Genomic DNA, 19,596 nt, shown 5'->3' with positions numbered 1-19,596 from the left:
GGTTTGAGCCCCAGCTCTGCACCAAGTTGGGAAATCCAGGCACTTTCAGCCAGACTGTTTTGTTCAGGGATAGGGAACCCCTTCCTCAAATGACCCTAAGTTTGGGTCAGTCACCCCAGCTTCCCCTGCTCCCTAGGGGCCCACACCAAATTTCTTGGTAAACCTGTGTGGATTTTAGAGCACTTAGGAGAGCTGAGGTTTGAACGGGGAGCTGGTCTTAACCTTCGTTGTAGCAGGGCTGGCAGCCGCTGTGCCAGCACAGAGGGCGATGAGCAGGTGACCCAAAAGGGACATTGTCTCATAACCTCCCAAACACACACAAGACCCCACTGCCCACCCAGAGCTGGGATAGACCCCAGGAGTCCTGGCTCCCAGCCCTCACCAGCAGTGGGCAGGCCCCAGACCCAGGAGAGATGACTCCAATCCCCAAGGCCAGGCTGGTGCCGGCAGCCAGTCCCTGCCCCCTACATGTCCCATCCAGCCCTCACCCTTCCCCCAGGCCCTGGGGCTCAGGTGGCGCTGTGGGGGCCAGGCCCCGGCTCCCACTGGTTCTGCTGGGCACGGGCATTTCCAGTAGCCAGGCCTGTCCCTCCCCTGGCTGGGTCGCTGCCCCTTGCATGGTTCCAGGAAGCGGCTGCCAGGTCGCTGCAGCCCCTAGGTGCAGGGAGGCCCCACTCCAGATAGAGGGACTATCAGCCAGGTGATGGTGAATTGCAGGTGAGGTGGGGGTGGGGCAATGGCGAGTACATGAGTACAACGGCACCCACTTATACACCTCCAGCATCCCAAAAATTTTGGGAACCCTTGTTCAATGTTGGCTGTGTGACTCTGGTGCCCCAGGGTAAATGGGTTAATAGGAGTTGCTCTGAATCAAGCAGTTAAGTCCCATCTCACTGCCCTGGGGTGAGAGGAGTTGTGGGGGAAGAGTGGGTTGGAGGGGAGGGGTTAGGGCCCAGGAGGTTCCATGGAGGAGGCAGATCCCCACCCCGTGCTGTCTCCATCCATCTCCCCCCTCACCCCACTGCAGGTCGATCCAGTGACAGACATGGCCATGGCTCCGCAGGGACCCTGCCCCTTGCTCTTCCTGATCCTCGTCCTGCTGGCCACCAGCCTGGCCCAGGAAAGGTGAAAGGTGAAAGGAAAGGTGCCAACAACCAGCAACCAGCAGTTTGTGAACTAGCACATTGACTTCCCCAGGTCCAGCACCCCCAATGACCAGGGCGACTGCAAGCGCCTGATGCAGCGCCGCGGCCTGACCTGCCCCACCTGCAAAGCCAGCAACATCTTAATCCATGCCCCCTTCAGTCAAGTCCAAAACATCTGCGGCTGCGGAGGGAAACACATCTACGGAAACATCTATGTCAGTATCGCACACTTCGACATCACCGAGTGCCAGCTGACATCCTCATTCCAAGGGCGCTGTAGATACAGAACCACAGTCCTCAGAAGTGGGATCCGTGTGACCTGTCTCTAGTCACTGCCCTGAACTCCTATAGAGCCCAGGCGCTGGCCACGGGCCTCCTGCTCCCCCTTTCACTCCAAGGCAGCCTTCTATTGCTGGGGGCTCTCCTGCCCCATCCCTGCCCCTCCTGGGCAACACCCGCCATGAGTCTCCACAGGGACATTCAGCAGCTCCCCTTATCCCACAGGCTGGCAGCTTGGGGCCGGCAGGGGGATTTCCCACGCTCGGTACCCAGTTCCCATCCACACGAGTGAAAATCCAGGCACCCAGCCCCTGCAGCTAGCACTGAGAGCCTCAGCCCAGCGCCCACCTCGCTGGGTCCCCATTATAGAGTACAGCCACCACCCTCCCATCCTACATCTATTAAGTATTGGGGGCAGGTTGTGGGGAGAAGATTGTCCCAGGCGGGGCTCTGGAAGCTGCCCCTGAGTTTTGTTTCCTTGCTGCTTCTTGCAATAAAAGGCTTTCCTGCCAATGCAGAACGAGTCGGTGTGTTTGGGGGGCTGGGGCAGAGTCACTGTGCATCTGGAGATCTCAAATCCTCGGGCTATTTTGGAAACATGGCTAAATTATTTAAAGGGATGAGTGAAAGAGCAGACATAGAATCATAGAATATCAGGGTTGGAAGGGATCTCAGGAGGTCATCTAGTCCAACCCCCTGCTCAAAGCAGGACCAATCCCCAACTAAATCATCCCAGCCAGGGCTTTGTCAAGCCTTACCTTAAAAACTTCTAAGGAAGGAGATTCCACCACCTCCCTAGGAAATGCATTCCAGTGTTTCACCACCCTCCTTGTGAAAAAGATTTTTCCTAATATCCAACCTAAACCTCTCCCACTGCAACTTGAGACCATTACTCCTCGTTTTGTCATCTGCTACCACTGAGAACAATCTAGGGGAACCCCCTTTCCGGCAGTTGATAGCAGCTATCAAATCCCCCCTCATTCTTCTCTTCCGCAGACTAAACAATCCCAGTTCCCTCATCTCTAGTCATAAGTCATGTGTTCCAGTCCCCTAATAATTTTTGTTGCCCTCCGCTGGATGTTTTCCAGTTTTTCCACATCCTTCTTGTAGTGTGGGGCCCAAAACTGGACACAGTACTCCAGATGAGGCCTCCCCAATGTTGAATAGAGGGGAATGATCACGTCCCTCGATCTGCTGGCAATGCCCCTACTTATATATCCCTGTCACGGAGTCCCCGGGTGATGCTCTGGAACTGCCCCCCATGAAGCCAGTCAGGACTCTGGGGAAGTCTCCTTTCTGCGAGCAGCCTGTCTGCAGGACACATAGCTCACACAGCTTCCACCTTCCTGGGTCTGACCTCGGAGCATTCAGCATCCTCTGCCCCTCCGTGCACTTCCCCCAGCGAGTCCGCCCAGGCAGGGTCTTGGGGAAGCCAGAGGGTCCTGCACCCCAACTCCGCAGTCAGACGTGACTCTCAGCCAGCCAGTAAAACAGAGGTTTATTAGACGACAGGAACATGGTCTAACACAGAGCTTGTAGGTGCAGAGAACAGGACCCCTCAGCTGGGTCCATTTTGGGGGGCAGTGAGCCAGACAATCATATTTGCACTTCACTCCTCGTCCCCAGCCAACCCCAAACTGAAACTCCCTCCAGCCCCCGCCCTCCTCTGGGCTTTGTCCCTTTCCCGCGCCAGAAGGTCACCTGAGTCCTTTGTTCTCGAACCTTTTAGCACTTACATTGCAGGGGGGGAAGGGCCCAGGCCATCAGTTGCCAGGAAACAGGGTGTTGGCCATTCTCCTTGTCCAGACCCCTGCACACACCTGCCCTCTAGGGCTCTGCAATGATCATACACCCTTATCCCACCACCTAGATACTTAAGAACTGCCTAGGGAAAATCAAGGCAACCACACAATATTCAGAGGAAACATTAAGAACAGTCCCGCTTCGTCACAATCCCAAAATGCCATTTGCCTTCTTGGCAACAATGGCACACTGTTGACTCATATCCAGCTTCTCATCCACTGTAACCCCTAGGTCCTTTTCTGCAGAACTGCTGCCTAGCCATTCGGTCCCTAGTCTGTAGCTGTGCATGGAATTATTCCATCATAAGTACAGGACTCTGCACTTGTCCTTGTTGAACCTCATCAGATTTCTTGTGGCCCAATCCTCTAATTTGTCTAGGGCCGTCTGTATCCTATCCCTGTCCTCCAGCGTATCTACCTCTCCTCCCAGTTTAGTGTCATCTGCAAACTTGCGGAGGATGCAATCCATGCCATCCTCCAGATGATTAATGAAGATATTGAACAAAACCGGCCTGAGGACCGACCCTTGGGGTACTCCACTTAATACCGGCTGCCAACTAGACATGGAGCCATTGATCACTACCCATTGAGCCCGACAATCTAGCCAGCTTTCTATCCACCTTATAGTCCATTCATCCAGCCCATACTTCTTTAACTTACTGGCAAGAATACTGTGGGAGACCGTGTCAAAAGCTTTGCTAAAGTCAAGGAACAACACGTCCACTGCTTTCCCCTCATCCACAGAGCCAGTTATCTCGTCATAGAAGGCAATTAGATTAGTCAGGCATGACTTGCCCTTGGTGAATCCATGCTGACTGTTCCTGATCACTTTCCTCTCCTCTAAGTGCTTCAGAATTGATTCCTTGAGGACCTGCTCCATAATTTTTGAGGAGCCGAGGTGAGGCTGACTGGCCTGTAGTTCCGAGGATCCTCCTTCTTCCCTTTTTTAAAGATGGGCGCTACATTCAACTTTTTTCTAGTTGTCTGGGACTTCCCCCGATCACCATTAGTTTTCAAAGATAATGGCCAATGGCTCTGCAATCATATCTGCCAACTCCTTTAGCACTCTCGGATGCAGCGCATCCGGCCCCATGGACTTGTGCTCGTCCAGCTTTTCTAAATAGTCCCGAACCACTTCTTTCTTCACAGAGGGCTGGTCACCTCCTCCCCATGCTGTGCTGCCCAGTGCAGTAGTCTGGGAGCTGACCTTGTTAGTGAAGACAGAGGCAAAAAAAACATTGAGTACATTAGCTTTTTCCACATCCTCTGTCACTAGGTTGCCTCCCTCATTCAGTAAGGGGCCCACACTTTCCTTGACTTTCTTCTTGTTGCTAACAAACCTGAAGAAACCCTTCTTGTTACTCTTAACATCTCTTGCTAGCTGCACCTCCAGGTGTGATTTGTCCTTCCTAATTTCACTCCTTTAAAATACAGCCAGCTCTTCTGGACTCCTTTCCCCCTCATGTTATTCTCCCAGGGGATCCTGCCCTTTAGTTCCCTGAGGTTGTCAAAGTCTGCTTTTCTGAAGTCCAGGGTCCGTATTCTGCTGCTCTCCTTTCTTCCCTGTGTCAGGATCCTGAAGTCAACCATCTCATGGTCACTGCCTCCCAGGTTCCCATCCACTTTTGCTTCCCCTACTAATTCTTCCCGGTTTGTGAGCAGCAGGTCAAGAAGAGCTCGGCCCCTAGTTGGTTCCTCCAGCACTTGCACCAGGAAATTGTCCCCTACCCTTTCCATAAACTTCCTGGATTGTCTGGGCGCCGCTGTATTGCTCTCCCAGCAGATGTCAGGGTGATTGAAGTCTCTCATGAGAACCAGCGCTTGCGATCTAGTAACTTCTGTTAGTTGCCGGAAAGAAGCCTCGTCCACCTCATCCCCCTGGTCCGGTGGTCTATAGCAGACTCCCACCACGACTTCACCCTTGTTGCTCATGCTTCTAAACTTAATCCAGAGACACTCAGGTTTTTCTGCAGTTTCATACTTGAGCTCTGAGCCATCATACTGCTCTCTTACATACAAAGCAACTCCCCCACCTTTTCTCTGCCTCTCCTTCCTGAACAGTTTATATCCATCCATGACAGTACTCCAGCCATGTGAGTTATCCCACCAAGTCTCTGTTATTCCAATCACATCATAATTCCTTGACTGTGCCAGGACTTCCAGTTCTCCCTGCTTGTTTCCCAGGCTTCTTGCATTTGTGTATAGGCACTTGAGATAACTTGCTGTTTGTCCTGCTTTCTTAGTATGAGGCAGGAGCCCTCCCCTTTCACTTTCTCCTGCTCGTGCTTCCTCCCGGTATCCCACTTCCCCACTTACCTCAGGGCTTTGGTCTCCTTCCCCCGGTGAACCTAGTTTAAAGCCCTCCTCACTAGGTTAGCCAGCCTGCTTGCGAAGATGCTCTTCCCTCTCTTTGTTAGGTGGAGCCTGTCTCTGCCTAGCACTCCTCCTTCTTGGAACACCATCTCATGGTCATCTTAGAACTTAGTAAGTAAACTAGCTAGATATGCGTTAGATTCTGTTTGTTTAAATGGCTGAGAAAATAAGCTGTGCTGGAGGGAATGGATATTCCTGTTTTTGTGTCTTTTTGTAACTTAAGGTTTTGCCTAGAGGGATTCTCTATGTTTTGAATCTGATTAGCCTGTAAGGTATTTACCATCCTGATTTTACAGAGGTCTTTCTTTTACTTTTTCTTCAATTAAAATTCTTCTTTTAAGAACCTGATTTTTTTTAATTGTTCTTAAGATCCAAGGGTTTGGGTCTGTGTTCACCTATGTAAATTGGTGAGGATTTTTATCAAGCCTTCCCCATGATGACTCAGTCCCCCCGAGGAGAGAGTCCCCGACCACCACCACCCGCCTCCTCCTCTTCAGAGCGGTGGTCGTGGAACCCCCATCCCTAGGAGAGTGCATCTCATGCCTTCCAATCGGCAGAGTCTCCTTCTGCTCCCTTCCCTCAGATGTATCGTCTAGTCTACTCTCCACATTAGTACCTGCGGAGAGAACATGGAAACGGTTGCTTACGTGTATCTGCACTGCTGGTACATGGACGCTCCCCTTCTTCTTATGGAGGTCACATTCTGCTAAATTTCTTCACCAACATCCTGTCCCCGCAGCACAGCCTGCTCTGAATCTTCAGAACATTATGCCCGTAGAAGCATATCCTGACGTCTGTCCAGGAAATCTTCAGTTTCTCTTGTGCAACGCAGGGTCGATACTTGTTTCTCCAGACCTTGAAGCTTCTCTTCCAATATGTAGACCAGCCTGCACTTTGTACAGACAAAGTCGCTTCTGTCCTGTGGAAGAAAGACAAACATGGCACATCCAGTGCAGGTCACAACAGCTGAACCGTCCCCATCCATATTACCTTCCTTCCATGAGCTTCCTCAGGAGTTGTAGTAACTACTCAGAGAAGCCGGCAAGATGTAAGCCTCAGCGGGCTCTCCCCAGGCGAACTCCCAGGCAAACTCCCTCTGTTAGCGTCTCTGCTGTTCACCGCTTATATGCACCATTGCTGTGCAGTGACCATGATCAAATCCCAGATCAGGGGTCCTGGCTCACTCAGGAGTTTGGGGACTGGATTCCGGGGCCTCTCCTCTTTAGGGGGATCTGGCTCCAGTCCAGATGCAGGTGGGGAAATGGGACGGGGAATGCAGTACAGGGCCATTCCCCACAAGGGGGCACCAATCCCCATGGGTTAGGGCTCCAGCGTGGCCCCAGATTGGGCTGCTCAGTGGCCGCTGGGGAATGGGGCACAGGAAATGTTTATTTCTGGAGCACCAGGTACAGTCTGGGCCCAGCTCTGCAGGGTCTGGCTAGGTGTGGGTGTGTGTCAGGGAGGGGGATCCGAGAGCAAAGAGCTTTCATCTGAGGTTTTCCAGTGAATGGCTCATCTGGTTGCAGCAAAATCTGTATGGGGCTCGAAGTTTCCTTGGGACTCATGACCATCTACAAGGCTCTGTCCCCAAGGGGTTTGCAGCACGGAGGCACAGCTGGCATCTCCTACCCCTGCCCCCTTCACCCACTGCCCTGCAGCTCCCCCGAACAGCAGGGCAAGCAGAGCAGCCATAGAAGCACAGAAACGTGGGGCTGGAAGTGACCTTGAGAGATCATCAAGCCCAGACCCCTGTGCAGAGATAGGGCCAAGTAACCCTAGACCAGCCCTGACAGTGGGTATTCCAATGATGCAACCCCCTTGGGAGCCTGGTCCAGAGCTTCACCACTCTGAGCATTAGAAACTTTTCCCTAATATCCAACCTACTTCTCCCTGGCTCCAGACTCAGGCCATTACTTCTTGTCCCGTCCTCAGCGGACATGGAGAATGATGGTTCTCTGTCCTCTCCAGAATAGCCCTGCACAGATTTAAAAGCCGTTCTCAGCTCCCCCACAGTCTTCTTTCCTCAGGACTAAACCTGCCCAGTTTTTAACCTTTCCTCACAGGTCAGGTTTTCTAACCCTTTGATCATTTGTGTTGCTCTCCTCTGGACTCTCTCCAGTTTGTCCACATCTTTCCTAAAGTTTGGTGCCCAGAACTGGGCCCAGGACCCCAAGTGAGACCTCACCAATGCCGAGTAGAGCAGGACAATTCCTTCCCGTGTCTTGCCTATGACACTTCTGGTAATCCACCTCAGGAGGACACCAGCCTTCCCTGCCACTGCATCCCATTGTTAACCTGGCATCATTCCCTCCTCTGCCTCGCTCCTGGCACCACAGCGACACTCCACGTGGGAGCAGGGCTCTGCCGTTAACAGCGGGGAACAAGCAGCCATTGGCACATCCCACCGGCCTATGGAGTCACCACCCGTTAGCTCGTTACCCCATCCCAGGTTTTGAAACTTCCTCTGTACGTGCAGGGTTTTGCCCCCCTCCCCCGAGTCCCAGGGAGAGCAGCCTGCCCCAGACCACAATGAGGTAACCAGCAACAGCCAAACCACCAACCGACACCCAGCAAGTGCAGATTGGGTGGGGGCCGGTCCAGGCTGACAGGGTCGTGGGCAGCCCTGTTGGGCCAGATCTGGGCTGGCCCGGGGACTAGGGGGGTGTCAAAGCCCCGAGCCCATGAGCACCATGAGACACTGCAGGGTGAATGGGACAGGAGCTGGCACAGAGGGGCCTGGCAGGACCCCCATAGCTTGTGCCAGTGGAGACAGATCCCTCCTGGGCACAGATCCCCCTAGGCCCAGCCAGCCCAGCCTAGCCTGCACCGGATCCCCCTGGGCCCAGCCAGCTCAGGCCAGCCCAGGCCAGCCCAACCCAGCCTGCTCCTGGGACCAGCCAGCGCATGGCAGGGCTGGCTAGCTCAGACCTCTCTGCACGTTCCGTGTGATCCGTCTGGGGCATGAGCGTTAGGTGTGTTCGTTGCCTGTCATGAGAGCCAAACTCTCTGTCTCGTACCATTCTCAGTTTTGTCCCCACAAAGGGCTAGTATGCGGCCTGCCCTGTGTGGGGTGGGGGGCCCCAAGACCCTGGGGTGATGGTCATGGTCTGGGTTTGAGCCCCAGCTGTGCACCAAGTTGGGCAATCCAGGCACTTTCAGCCAGGCTGTTTTGTTCAGGGATGGGGAACCCCTTCCTCAAATGACCCTAAGTTTGGGTCAGTCACCCCAGCTTCCCGCCCTCCCCAGGGGCCCACACCAAATTTCTTGGCAAGCCAAGTACCTGTGTGGATTTTAGAGCACTTAGGAGAGCGGAAGTTTGAACAGGGAGCTGGCCTTAACCTTCGTTGTAGCAGGGCTGGCAGCCGCTGTGACAGCACAGAGGGCGATGAGCAGGTGCCCCCAAAGGGACATTGTCTCATAACCTCCCAAACACACACGAGACCCCATTGCCCACCCAGAGCTGGGATAGACCCCAGGAGTCCTGGCTCCCAGCCCTCACCAGCAGTGGGCAGGCCCCAGACTCAGGAGAGACGACTCCAATCCCCAAGGCCAGGCTGGTGCCGGCAGCCAGTCCTTGCCCCCTAGATGTCCCATCCAGCCCTCACTCTTCCCCCAGGCCCTGGGGCTCAGGTGGCGAAGGGAGGCTCCGCACGCTGCTCCGACCCCGAGTGCCGGCTCTGCAGCTCCCATTGGCCAGGAACTGTGACCAGTGGGAGCTGCGAGGGCAGCGCCTGCAGGTGCAATGGTAGCGCGTGGACAGAGCCTCCCTGCGCCTAGGGGCCACAGAGACCTGGTGGGTGCTTCCTGGGAGCTGTGGTAAGTGCCGCCGGGACCCCGTACCCCATCCCCCTGCCCGGAGTCTCCACCTGTACTCAAACTCCCTCCCAGAGCCTGCATCCTGGACCCTCCTCTCCCGAACCCCGGCTCCACCCCAGAGCCCTCACCCCGAGCTGGAGCCCTCACCCCCCCTGCATGCCAACCCCCTGCCCCAGCCTGGAGTCCCGTCCTGCACCCCAAGCCCCTCATCTCCAGTCCCTCCCCAGAACCAGCACCCCCAGCCAGAGCCATCACCCCCCCCATCCCTGCCCCAGCCCAGAGCCCTCTCCCAAACCCTTAACCCTTCATTTCTGGCCCCACCCACAGCCTGCACCCACAGCCAGAGCTCTCATGCTCCCCCTGCACCCCAACCCCCTGCCCCAGCCTGGTGAAAGTGAGTGAGGGTGGGGGAGAGTCAGCGATGGAGGGAGGGGGAAAGGTATGAGTCGGGGGTGGGACCTTGTAGAAGGGGTTCAGGGCCTCAGGGAAGGGCTGGGGCAGGGGGCAAGGGGTGCAGGGGGAGCATGAGAGCTCTGGCTGTGGGTGCAGGCTGTGGGTGGGGCCAGAAATGAAGGGTTAAGGGTTTGGGAGAGGGCTCCGGACTGGGGCAGGGATGGGGGGGGTGATGGCTCTGGCTGGGGGTGTTGGCTCTGGGGAGGGACAGGAGATGAGGGGCTTGGGATGCAGGTTCGGTTTTATGCAATTACAAAGTTGGCAACCCTACCCAGGGACCTGGGCAGGGAATGCACAGAGGGACTTGCCAGGGCTGGGGGGTTTGGTTATGGGGTATCCAGAACAGCCAATAAGGGGCAAAACCTGTAACAGGGCACCAGGACTGTGTGGTTAGAGAGGCTGGGAGCCAGGAATCCTGGGTTCTAACTTGGATCGGGGAGGGGAGTGAGGGCTAGTGGGTTAGAACAGGGGGGGTGGGAGTCAGGACTCCTGGGTTCTCTCCGCAGCTTGGGGATAGCGTTGGACTGAGGATAACAGGGGGAGATGCATTAGGCACTGTGGCTGTGGGGTTCACAGTGTCTCAGGACCCTGCCCTGTGCCCACTTCTCCCCTAACTCCCTGCCCCACCCAGAATCTCTGAGGCCCTGGGTGGGAGGAGCTGCCCCATCCCACCCACAGCTGCCTGGCCGTGCTCTATATAATGACACCCGAAGGGGAAGGAGACTTAGAGACTCTCAGCTCTGCTGGCAGCTGGATCCATCTCTGACAGGAGCCCCAGGAGTTGGGTGAGCTGAGAACAGACACAGCCAGGGGGAAAATGCAGAGGGAGGGTCACTGCAGATTGACCCCAGAGGGGCTGGACGCAGAATCCGGCCCTGACCCCACTGCACTCAGGGGTGACTCTGGATTGACCCCAGGCAGCTGAGATCACAATCTTGGCAAGAGGGTAAAAGAACGAGGAGGTGAGATCTAGAGTCAGCACTCCTAAGATCTCTCCTGGGGCAGTGGGGTCTAGTGGTTAGAAGCGGGAGGCTGGGAGCCAAGACTCCTGGGTTTTCTACTGGCTCTGCAGGGGCAGTGGGGTCTAGTGGGTTGGAGCAAGGGGGGCTGGGAGCCAGGACTTCTGGGTTCTCTTCCCCACTCTGGGAGAGGAGCAGGATCTAGGGTCACAGAAGGGGGAGAGCTGGGAGTGCGGATGAAGGACGCACTGTGGACAAACAGGTAAAGCAGAGAGTTAGTGGCAGGCTGGGGTTGTGGCCAAGGCTCCCCACTGGGGTTTAGGGAACCTGGGTTTCATTCTCTGTGTCTTAGGATGGGATTTTTCAAACCCCTAAAGGGGTCTTGAGGCCAAATCCTCATGTACCCCCGTGGGACCCAAGTCACCAAATGGGAGCTGAAAAGCTGAGCCTTAACCACTCTTTGTCTCGGTTTCCCCGTCTGTAACAAGGGAAGAACAACCCTTTCTCGGTGTGCTTTGCCCATTTAGACTGTAAGAGTTTCTCACTGGCCACTAGCCAACCAGAATCCACGTGACAAAAAGAGAGAGCTGGCTTAATCCATGGAGAAGGGCAATATCACACACTTGGGCTGCTGGGAAGGGTGTCTTCAGCTCGGCAGAAAGAAAGAAAGAAAGAAAGAAAGAAAGAAAGAAAGAAAGAAAGAAAGAAAGAAAGAAAGAAAGAAAAGCCCTCAAATCTCTGGAACCTAGTAAATGCAGCCCAGCCCTGTACCCTTAACTCTGCCCTCTTTGAGTGATGGTTGTGGGGCGGAGCTGGTGTGCTCCACTTAATTCTTTAATTAGTGGTTTCAGGAGCATTTGACGTTCTGGCAGAGGCTGAGGCAATTCCGGGTAACTTTAATGCTCTGCAAATAAGGTTTTGGAGTTTGGCATGAAGCGACTGCCTGCCTGCCAGCCTTAGCCTGCAATCTGCAAGGAGCTCCCGGCGGGGCGGGGGGCCTGGAGGGGATGAGTGGATGCAGGTCCCATGGTGCAAACAGGTCCCCTCCCCCTTGTCCATTCCTCCATTTCCTCCCTACTGCAGGGCGAGCCAGCAGCAGAGGTATCATGGCCCAGAGGGGACCCCACCCAACACTGCTGCTGGTCTTGCTGGCCGCGTGCCTGGCTCTGGCCAGGGGGGAGACGCTCTATGAGAAGTTCTTGAGGCAGCACGTCGATTACCCAAAGACTGCCGCCCCGGACACCAGGACCTACTGCAACCAGATGATGCAGCGCAGGGGCATGACCTCGCCAGTCTGCAAGTTCACCAACACCTTCATCCATGCCAGCGCTGCCAGCATCACCACCATCTGCGGCTCTGGGGGGACCCCGGCAGGTGGGAACCTGCGAGTCAGCAATGCCTCCTTCGCCCTCACCACCTGCCGGCTGCAGGGGGGATCACAGAGACCGCCCTGCAACTACAACGGGGGCACCAGCACCCAACGCATCCGCATCGCCTGTGATGGGGGGCTCCCTGTGCACTACGACGGAGCGATATAGCTCGGGCCCATTGCACAGCACTGTCAGTCCCCCCAGACCCTGTTCCGCTGCTGCCCTGGTGCCCATTATACAGTATAGCCGCCCCTTCCCACCCCCACCCTCTGCTGCCCCCTGGTGTCCATTATACAGCATAGCCGCCCCTTCCCGCCCTTGCCCTCTGCTGCCCCTAGTGCCCATGATACAGTATAGCCGCCCCTTCCCGCCCCCGCCCTCTGCTGCCCCCTAGTGCCCATGATACAGCATAGCCGCCCCTTCCCGCCCCCGCCCTCTGCTGCCCCCTAGTGCCCATGATACAGTATAGCCGCCCCTTCCCGCCCCCGCCCTCTGCTGCCCCCTAGTGTCCATTATACAGTATAGCCGCCCCTTCCCGCCCCCGCCCTCTGCTGCCCCTAGTGCCCATGATACAGTATAGCCACCCCCCACCCATCCCACATCTATTAAGTATTGGGGGCAGGTTGTGAGGAGAAGATTGTCCCAGGCGGGGCCCTGGAAGCTGTCCCTGAGTTTTGTTTCCTTGCTGCTTCTTGCAATAAAACACTTTCCTGCCAATGCAGAACGAGTCGGTGTGTTTGGGGGGCTGGGGCAGAGTCACTGCATCTGGAGATCTCAAACCCTCGGGCTATTTTGGGAACATGGCTAAGTTATTTAAAGGGATGAGTGAAGGAGCAGACATGCCCCATTGCTGTGCAGTGACCATGATCAAATCCCAGATCAGGGGTCCTGGCTCACTCACTGGTTTGGGGACTGGATTCCGGGGCCTCTTCTCTTTAGGGGAATCTGGCTCCAGTCCAGATGCAGATGGGGGAATGGGATGGGGAATGCAGTACAGGGCCATTCCCCACAAGGGGGCACCAGTCCCCATGGGTTAGGGCTCCAGCGTGGCCCCAGATTGGGCTGCTCAGTGGCAGCTGGGGAATGGGGCACAGGAAATGTTTATTTCCAGAGCACCAGGTACAGTTTGGGCCCAGCTCTGCAGGGTCTGGCTAGCTGTAGGTGTGTGTCAGGGAGGGGGATCCGGGAGCAAAGAGGTTTCATCTGAGGTTTTCCAGTGAATGGCTCATCTGGTTGCAGCAAAGTCTGTATGGGGCTCGAAGTTTCCTTGGGACTCATGACCATCTACAAGGCTCTGTCCCCAAGGGGTTTGCAGCACGGAGGCAGAGCTGGCATCTCCTACCCCTGCCCCCTTCACCCACTGCCCTGCAGCTCACCCGAATAGCAGGGCATGCAGAGCAGCCATAGAAGCACAGAAATGTGGGGCTGGAAGTGACCTTGAGAGACCATCAAGCCCAGACCCCTGTGCAGAGATAGGACCAAGTAACCCTAGACCAGCCCTGAGAGGGGGTTATCCAATGATGCAACCCCCCTTGGGATCCTGGTCCAGAGCTTCACCACTCTGAGCATTAGAAACTTTTCCCTAATATCCAACCTACATCTCCCTGGCTGCAGACTCAGGCCATTACTTCTTGTCCCATCTGTCACGGAGTCCCCGGGTGATGCTCTGGAACTGCTCCCTACGAAGCCAGGCAGGACCCTGGGGAAGTCTCCTTTCTGTGAGCAGACTGTCTTCAGGACACACAGCTTCCACCTTCCTGGGTCTGACCTCGGAGCATTCACATCCTCTGCCCCTCTGTGCGCTTCCCACAGCGAGTCCGCCCAGGCGGGCTCCTGGGGAAGCCAGAGGGTCCTGCACCCCAACTTCGCAGTCAGACGTGACTCTCAGCCAGCCAGTAAAACAAAAGGTTTATTAGATGACAGGAACATGGTCTAACACAGAGCTTGTAGGTGCAGAGAACAGGACCCCTCAGCTGTGTCCATTTTGGGGGGCAGTGAGCCAGACAACCGCGTCTGTACTTCACTCCATGTCCCCAGCCAGCCTCAAACTGAAACTCTCTCCAGCCCCTCCTCCTTTGGGCTTTGTCCCTTTCCTGGGCCAGGAGGTCACCTGATTCCTTTGTTCTCCAACCCTTTAGCTCTCACCTTGCAGTGGGGAAGGGCCCGGGCCATCAGTTGCCAGGAGACAGTGTGTCAGCCATTCTCTGTGTCCAGACCCCTGCACATATGTGCCCTCTAGGGCTCTGCAATGATCATACACCCTTATCCCACCACCTAGATACTTAAGAACTGCATAGGGGAAACTGAGGCACTCCACACTATTCAGAGGAAACATTAAGAACAGTCCCACTTCGTCACACCGTCCTCAGCAGACACAGAGAATGATGGATCTCTGTCCTCTCCAGAACAGCCCTGCACAGATTTGGAAGCTGTTCTCAGCTCCCCCGCAGTCTTCTTTCCTCAGGACTAAACCTGCCCAGTTTGTTTGCCTTTCCTCACAGGCAGGTTTTCTAACCTTTTGATCATTTGTGTTGCTCTCCTCTGGACTCTCTCCAGTTTGTCCACACCTTTCCTAAAGTTTGGTGCCCAGAACTGGGCGCAGGACCCCAAGTGGGACCTCACCAATGCCGAGTAGAGCAGGACAATTCCTTCCCGTGTCTTGCATATGACACTTCTGCTAGTCCACCCCAGGAGGACACCAGCCTTTCCTGCCACTGCATCCCCACGTGAGTCACCACCCGTTAGCCCGTTGCCCCATCCCCAGTTTTGAAACTTCCTCTGTGCGTGCAGGGTTTTGCTCCTCTCTCCGCAGTCCCGGGGAGAGCAGCCTGCCCCAGACCACAGAGAGGGAACCAGCAACGGCCAAACCACCAACCGACACCCAGCATGCCAGCGGGGCTGGGCAGTGCAGATTAGGTGGGGGCCGGTCCAGGCTGACACAGTCGGGGGCAGCCCTGTTTGGCTAGATCTGGGCTGGCCCAGAGACTGGGGGGGTGTCAAAGCCCCGAGCCCATGAGCACCGTGAGACACTGCAGGGTGAATGGGACCGGAGTTGGCACAGAGGGGCCTGGCAGGACCCCCAAAGCTTGTGCCAGTGGAGACAGATCCCTCCTGGGCCCAGATCCCCCTGGCCCAGCCAGCCCAGCCCAGCCTGCTCCTGGGCCCAGCCAGCGCAATTTCTTGGCAAGCCAAGTAACTGTGTGGATTTTACAGCACTTCGGAGAGCGGAGGTTTGAACGGGGAGCTGGCCTTAACCTTCGCTGTAGCAGGGCGATGTGCAGGTGACCCCAAAGGGACATTGTCTCATAACCTCCCGAACACACATGAGATCCTACTGCCCACCCAGAGCTGGGATAGACCCCAGGAGTCCTGGCTTCGAGCCCTCACCAGCAGTGGGCAGGACCCAGACCCAGGAGAGACGACTCCAAGCTCCAAGGCCAGGCTGGTGCCGGCAGACAGGCCCTCCCACCTACATGTCCCGCCCTGGGGCTCAGGTGGCACTGGGGGAGCCAGGCCCCGGCTCCCACTGGCTCTGCTGGGCACGGGCATTTCCAGCAGCCAGGCCTGTCCCTCCTCTGGCTGGGTTGCTGCCCCTTGCGATGTCCAGGGCTAGGACTGCCAGTCATCCTGTTTTCGACTGGAACACCCGGTCGAAAAGGGACCCTGGCGGACTGGGCCGTTAAAAGTGCGGTCAGTGGCACAGCAGGGGCCCGGGCCTAAGGCGGGTGCCAGGCTCCCTGCATGCCCTGGCTCCACATGGTTCCAGGAAGCGGCCGCCAGGTCCCTGCAGCCCCTAGGTGCAGGGAGGCTCCGCGCGCTGCCCCCACCCCGAGTGCCGGCTCTGCAGCTCCCATTGGCCAGGAACTGTGACCAGTGGCAGCTGTGGGAGCAGCGCCTGCAGGTGCGAGGGCAGCTCCTGGACGGAGCCTCCCTGCGCCTAGGGGCCACAGAGACCTGGTGGGTGCTTCCTGGGAGCTGTGGTAAGTGCTGCCGGGACCCCGTACCCCATCCCCCTGCCCGGAGTCCCCACCTGCACTCAAACTCCCTCCCAGAGCCTGCACCCCGGACCCTCCACTCCCCAACCACGGCTCCACCCCAGAACCCTCACCCCCAGCCCAGAGCCACCCCACCCCCGCATCCCCCAACCCCCTGACCCAGCCCAGAGCCCTCTCCCGCACCCTGAACACTTTATTTATGGCCCCACCCAGAGCCCGCACCCACAACCGGAGCCCTCATGCTCCGCCTGCACCCTAACCCCCTGCCCCAGCCTGGTGAAAGTGAGTGAGGATGGGGGAGAGTCAGTGATGGAGGGAGGGGTGAAAGGTATGATTGGGGGGTGGGGCCATGTAGAAGGGGGGCAAGGCCTCAGGGAAGGGCTGGGGCAGGGGGCGTGGGCTTGGCTGGATATTAGAGGCGATTTGTACCACAATACAGCCAAATCGCTGCCCCGCTGACAGACCTCACCAAAAAGAAACAGCCAATGCAGTTCAGTGCACTGAAGAGTATCAGAAAGCCTTTAACCAGCTTAAAGCAACACTCATGTCTGACCCGGTGCTAAGGGCCCCAGACTTTGACAAACCGTTCCTAGTAACCACGGATGCGTCTAAGCATGGTGTGGGAGCAATCTTAATGCAGGAAGGACCGAATCAAATATTGCATCCTGCCATGTTTCACAGCAAAAAACTGTCTGAAAGGAAAAGCCACTGGTCAATCAGTGAAAAGGAATGTTACGCCACTGTCTACGCTTTGGAAATGCTACGCCCATACTTTTGGGGATGGCGTTTCCACCTGCAAACTGACCATGGTGCACTACAGTGGCTTCATACCGCCACGGGAAATAACAAAAAAACTTATTCGGTTTAGTTTAGCTCTCCAAGATTTTGATTTCAACATCCAACACATCTCAGGAGCTTCTAACAAAGTGGCTGATGCACTCTCCCATGAAAGTTTCCCAGAACCAACTGGTTCAAATCATCCTTGAGATGTGGAAAATATTGTTAGTCTGTATACAATTAGTAGTATATATAGAGGTGCATGTGTCTTATTAACTCTGTTTTCTCCTAGAGCTCCAGGAAGAAATCACAGCCAGTGTGGAACCAGCTGTCCAACACTATCTGTGATTTGGGGGGCGTGTCATAAATATAAAGGGAAGGGTAACCACCTTTCTGTATACAGTGCTATAAAATCCCTCCTGGCCAGAGGCAAAACCCTTTCACCTGTAAAGGGTTAAGAAGCTAAGGTAACATCACTGGCACCTGACCCAAAATGGCCAATGAGGGGACAAAATTCTTTCAAACCTTGAGGGCGGGGTGTGCGGGAACAAAGGGTTTGGGCTGTCTGTGTGATACCCTTTGCTGGGAACCGATCAAGGATGGAAGTTCTCCAACTCCTGTAAAGTTAGTAAGTAGTCTAGCTAGAAAATGTGTTAGGTTTTCTTTTGTTTAATGGCTTGTAAATTCGCTGCACTGGAGGGAATGTGTATTGCTGTTTTTGTAGATTCTGTTTTCTTTAAATGGCTGAGAAAATAGGCTGTGCTGGAGAGAATGGATATTCCTGTTTTTGTGTCTTTTTGTAACTTAAGGTTTTGCCTAGAGAGATTCTCTATGATTTGAATCTTATTACCCTGTAAAGTATTTACCATCCTGATTTTACAGAGGTGATTCTTTTACCTTTTCTTTAAATAAAATTCTTCTTTTAAGAACCTGATTGATTTTTCATTGTTCTTAAGATCCAAGGGTTTGGGTCTGTGTTCACCTGTACAAATTGGTGAGCATATTATTATCAAGCCTTCCCCAGGAAAGGGGGTGTTTTGGGGGGATACTTGGGGGGAAGACGTTTCCAAGTGGTCTCTTTCCCTGTTTTTGTTTAAAACACTTGGTGTTTAAAATACTGTTCAAGGACATGGCAAAGTTTGTACCTTGGGGAAGTTTTTAACCTAAGCTAGTAAGAATAAGCTTGCGGGGGGGGGGGGTTCTTTCATGCAGGTCCCCACATCTGTATACTAGAGTTCAGAGTGGGGAAGGAATCTTGACAAAGATGGTAATAATAACTGTTCTTCTGAGGCAAAAAGAAGCAGTTAGTTGCGATCGGCTGGAGCTGATGGTATCATTGTTGTTACACTCCAATCCTTTTTCTTCAAATACAAAACATGACAGACACACACACGAAAGGGGAAAAAGAAGAATGGCAAAGAGACAAAATGCAGTTTCTTTCTCTGGTGTAACTCTCCCTTGCAGTCTCACAGAAACCCAGCCCTAGCACACAGCCCTACCAGACCCTCTGAGACTTGGCAACTTGTACTAGCCTGTGGTGTTCAGCACATTGCTTTTAATTGCCTCTTTGGTCACAGAGTTACAGCAATGTTACAGGTTTCAGAGTAACAGCCGTGTTAGTCTGTCTTTGCAAAAAGAAAAGGAGTACTTGTGGCACCTTAGAGACTAACCAATTTATTTGAGCATGAGCTTTTATGCATCCGATGAAGTGAGCTGTAGCTCACGAAAGCTCATGCTCAAATAAATTGGTTAGTCTCTAAGGTGCCACAAGTACTCCTTTTCTTTTAGCAATGTTACAACATATACAGTTTTGACCAGCTATGAAGGAGAGAGATGTGGAAGGACAAAATGAGAGAGAGAGAGAGAGAGAGAGAGAGAGAGAGAGATATTCTCAGATGAGGGATGTAAATGATTTCCTCTTGGGACTGAAGCCAGGTCTGGAGTCTTCAAGGGTTGGGTTGGGTTAGAGATTTTGCTCGCTCCTCCAATGGCTGTAGGCAAGGGAAGGAAAGTGATATGTTGGGAAAAACACTTGGAGAAATATATCCAGGTAAACACACAAGACACAAACTCACACTCAAAAGGGAGCTAGTTAGATTCATCGAAGATGGGTCAATCAATGGCTATTAGCCAGGATGGGCAGGAATGGTGTCCTTAGCCTCTGTTTGCCAGAAGCTGGGATTGAGTGACAGGGCATGGATCACTTGATGATAACCTGTCTGTTCATTCCCTTTGGGGCACCGTCAGAGGACAGGATACTGGGCTTGATGGATCTTTGGTCTGACCCAGTATGGCTGTTCTTATGTTCACATGGGAAACAATACAGGAGACAGATAAGGCTCTGACTGACAGAAGCAAAAGCCAGAACCATAGAAAACACAAACACACCCATCAAAAGATAGAAACACCCATGAGGAGGAAGAGGAGATATGCCAGAGGCATTCAAAGAAGAGGCATATCATATACCCACACAACACAAACATACACACAAGAACCATATCATGAGACATGAAGACTCACATAAGTAAGGGATTCAAACACACACAACACAGACCCACACACAAATCCAAACCTGAGGTAAGGAAAAATGTGACTCTCAAAAGCAAGAGTTTGGGGTTTTTCATTTT

The 19,596-nt window shown here is 54.5% G+C and overlaps 2 protein-coding genes across 3 annotated transcripts; both read left to right on the top strand.

Moving 5' to 3' along the window:
* Positions 1–964: 964 nt before the first annotated feature.
* On the top strand, positions 965–1,474 carry LOC140897227 (ribonuclease-like). The gene is made up of 2 exons (XM_073309622.1): positions 965–1,125; positions 1,198–1,474. The coding sequence occupies exons 1-2, from the start codon at positions 965–967 to the stop codon at positions 1,472–1,474; spliced, it is 438 nt and encodes a 145-aa protein (XP_073165723.1).
* Positions 1,475–10,594: 9,120 nt separating this feature from the next.
* Positions 10,595–12,581, top strand: LOC140897035 (ribonuclease-like). Of its 2 annotated transcripts, none has more exons than XR_012154667.1 (2): positions 10,595–10,653; positions 11,355–11,546. XR_012154667.1 is itself a non-coding variant. In XM_073309296.1 (2 exons), the coding sequence occupies exon 2, from the start codon at positions 11,934–11,936 to the stop codon at positions 12,363–12,365; it is 432 nt and encodes a 143-aa protein (XP_073165397.1). In that variant the 5' UTR covers positions 10,595–10,653; positions 11,911–11,933; the 3' UTR covers positions 12,366–12,581. The 2 variants fall into 2 exon arrangements, 1 of the variants encoding a protein (XP_073165397.1); XM_073309296.1 differs by lacking the exon at positions 11,355–11,546 and adding an exon at positions 11,911–12,581.
* Positions 12,582–19,596: the final 7,015 nt, after the last annotated feature.

Source organism: Lepidochelys kempii, chromosome 13 (assembly GCF_965140265.1).
Source record: "Lepidochelys kempii isolate rLepKem1 chromosome 13, rLepKem1.hap2, whole genome shotgun sequence".
Taxonomy (NCBI): domain Eukaryota; kingdom Metazoa; phylum Chordata; order Testudines; family Cheloniidae; genus Lepidochelys; species Lepidochelys kempii.
The sequence above is the reverse complement of the archived record's forward strand: the minus strand, read 5'-3'. Positions and strand labels throughout refer to the sequence as shown.

Excerpts from the sequence above, each read along its gene's own strand:
- LOC140897227 (XM_073309622.1), top strand. The coding sequence starts at position 965 with ATGGAGGAGGCAGATCCCCACCCCGTGCTGTCTCCATCCATCTCCCCC. Across the intron at positions 1,126-1,197 it reads ACCAGCCTGGCCCAGGAAAG|GTCCAGCACCCCCAATGACC; the intron begins GTGAAAGGTGAA and ends TGACTTCCCCAG.
- LOC140897035 (XM_073309296.1), top strand. The coding sequence starts at position 11,934 with ATGGCCCAGAGGGGACCCCACCCAACACTGCTGCTGGTCTTGCTGGCC.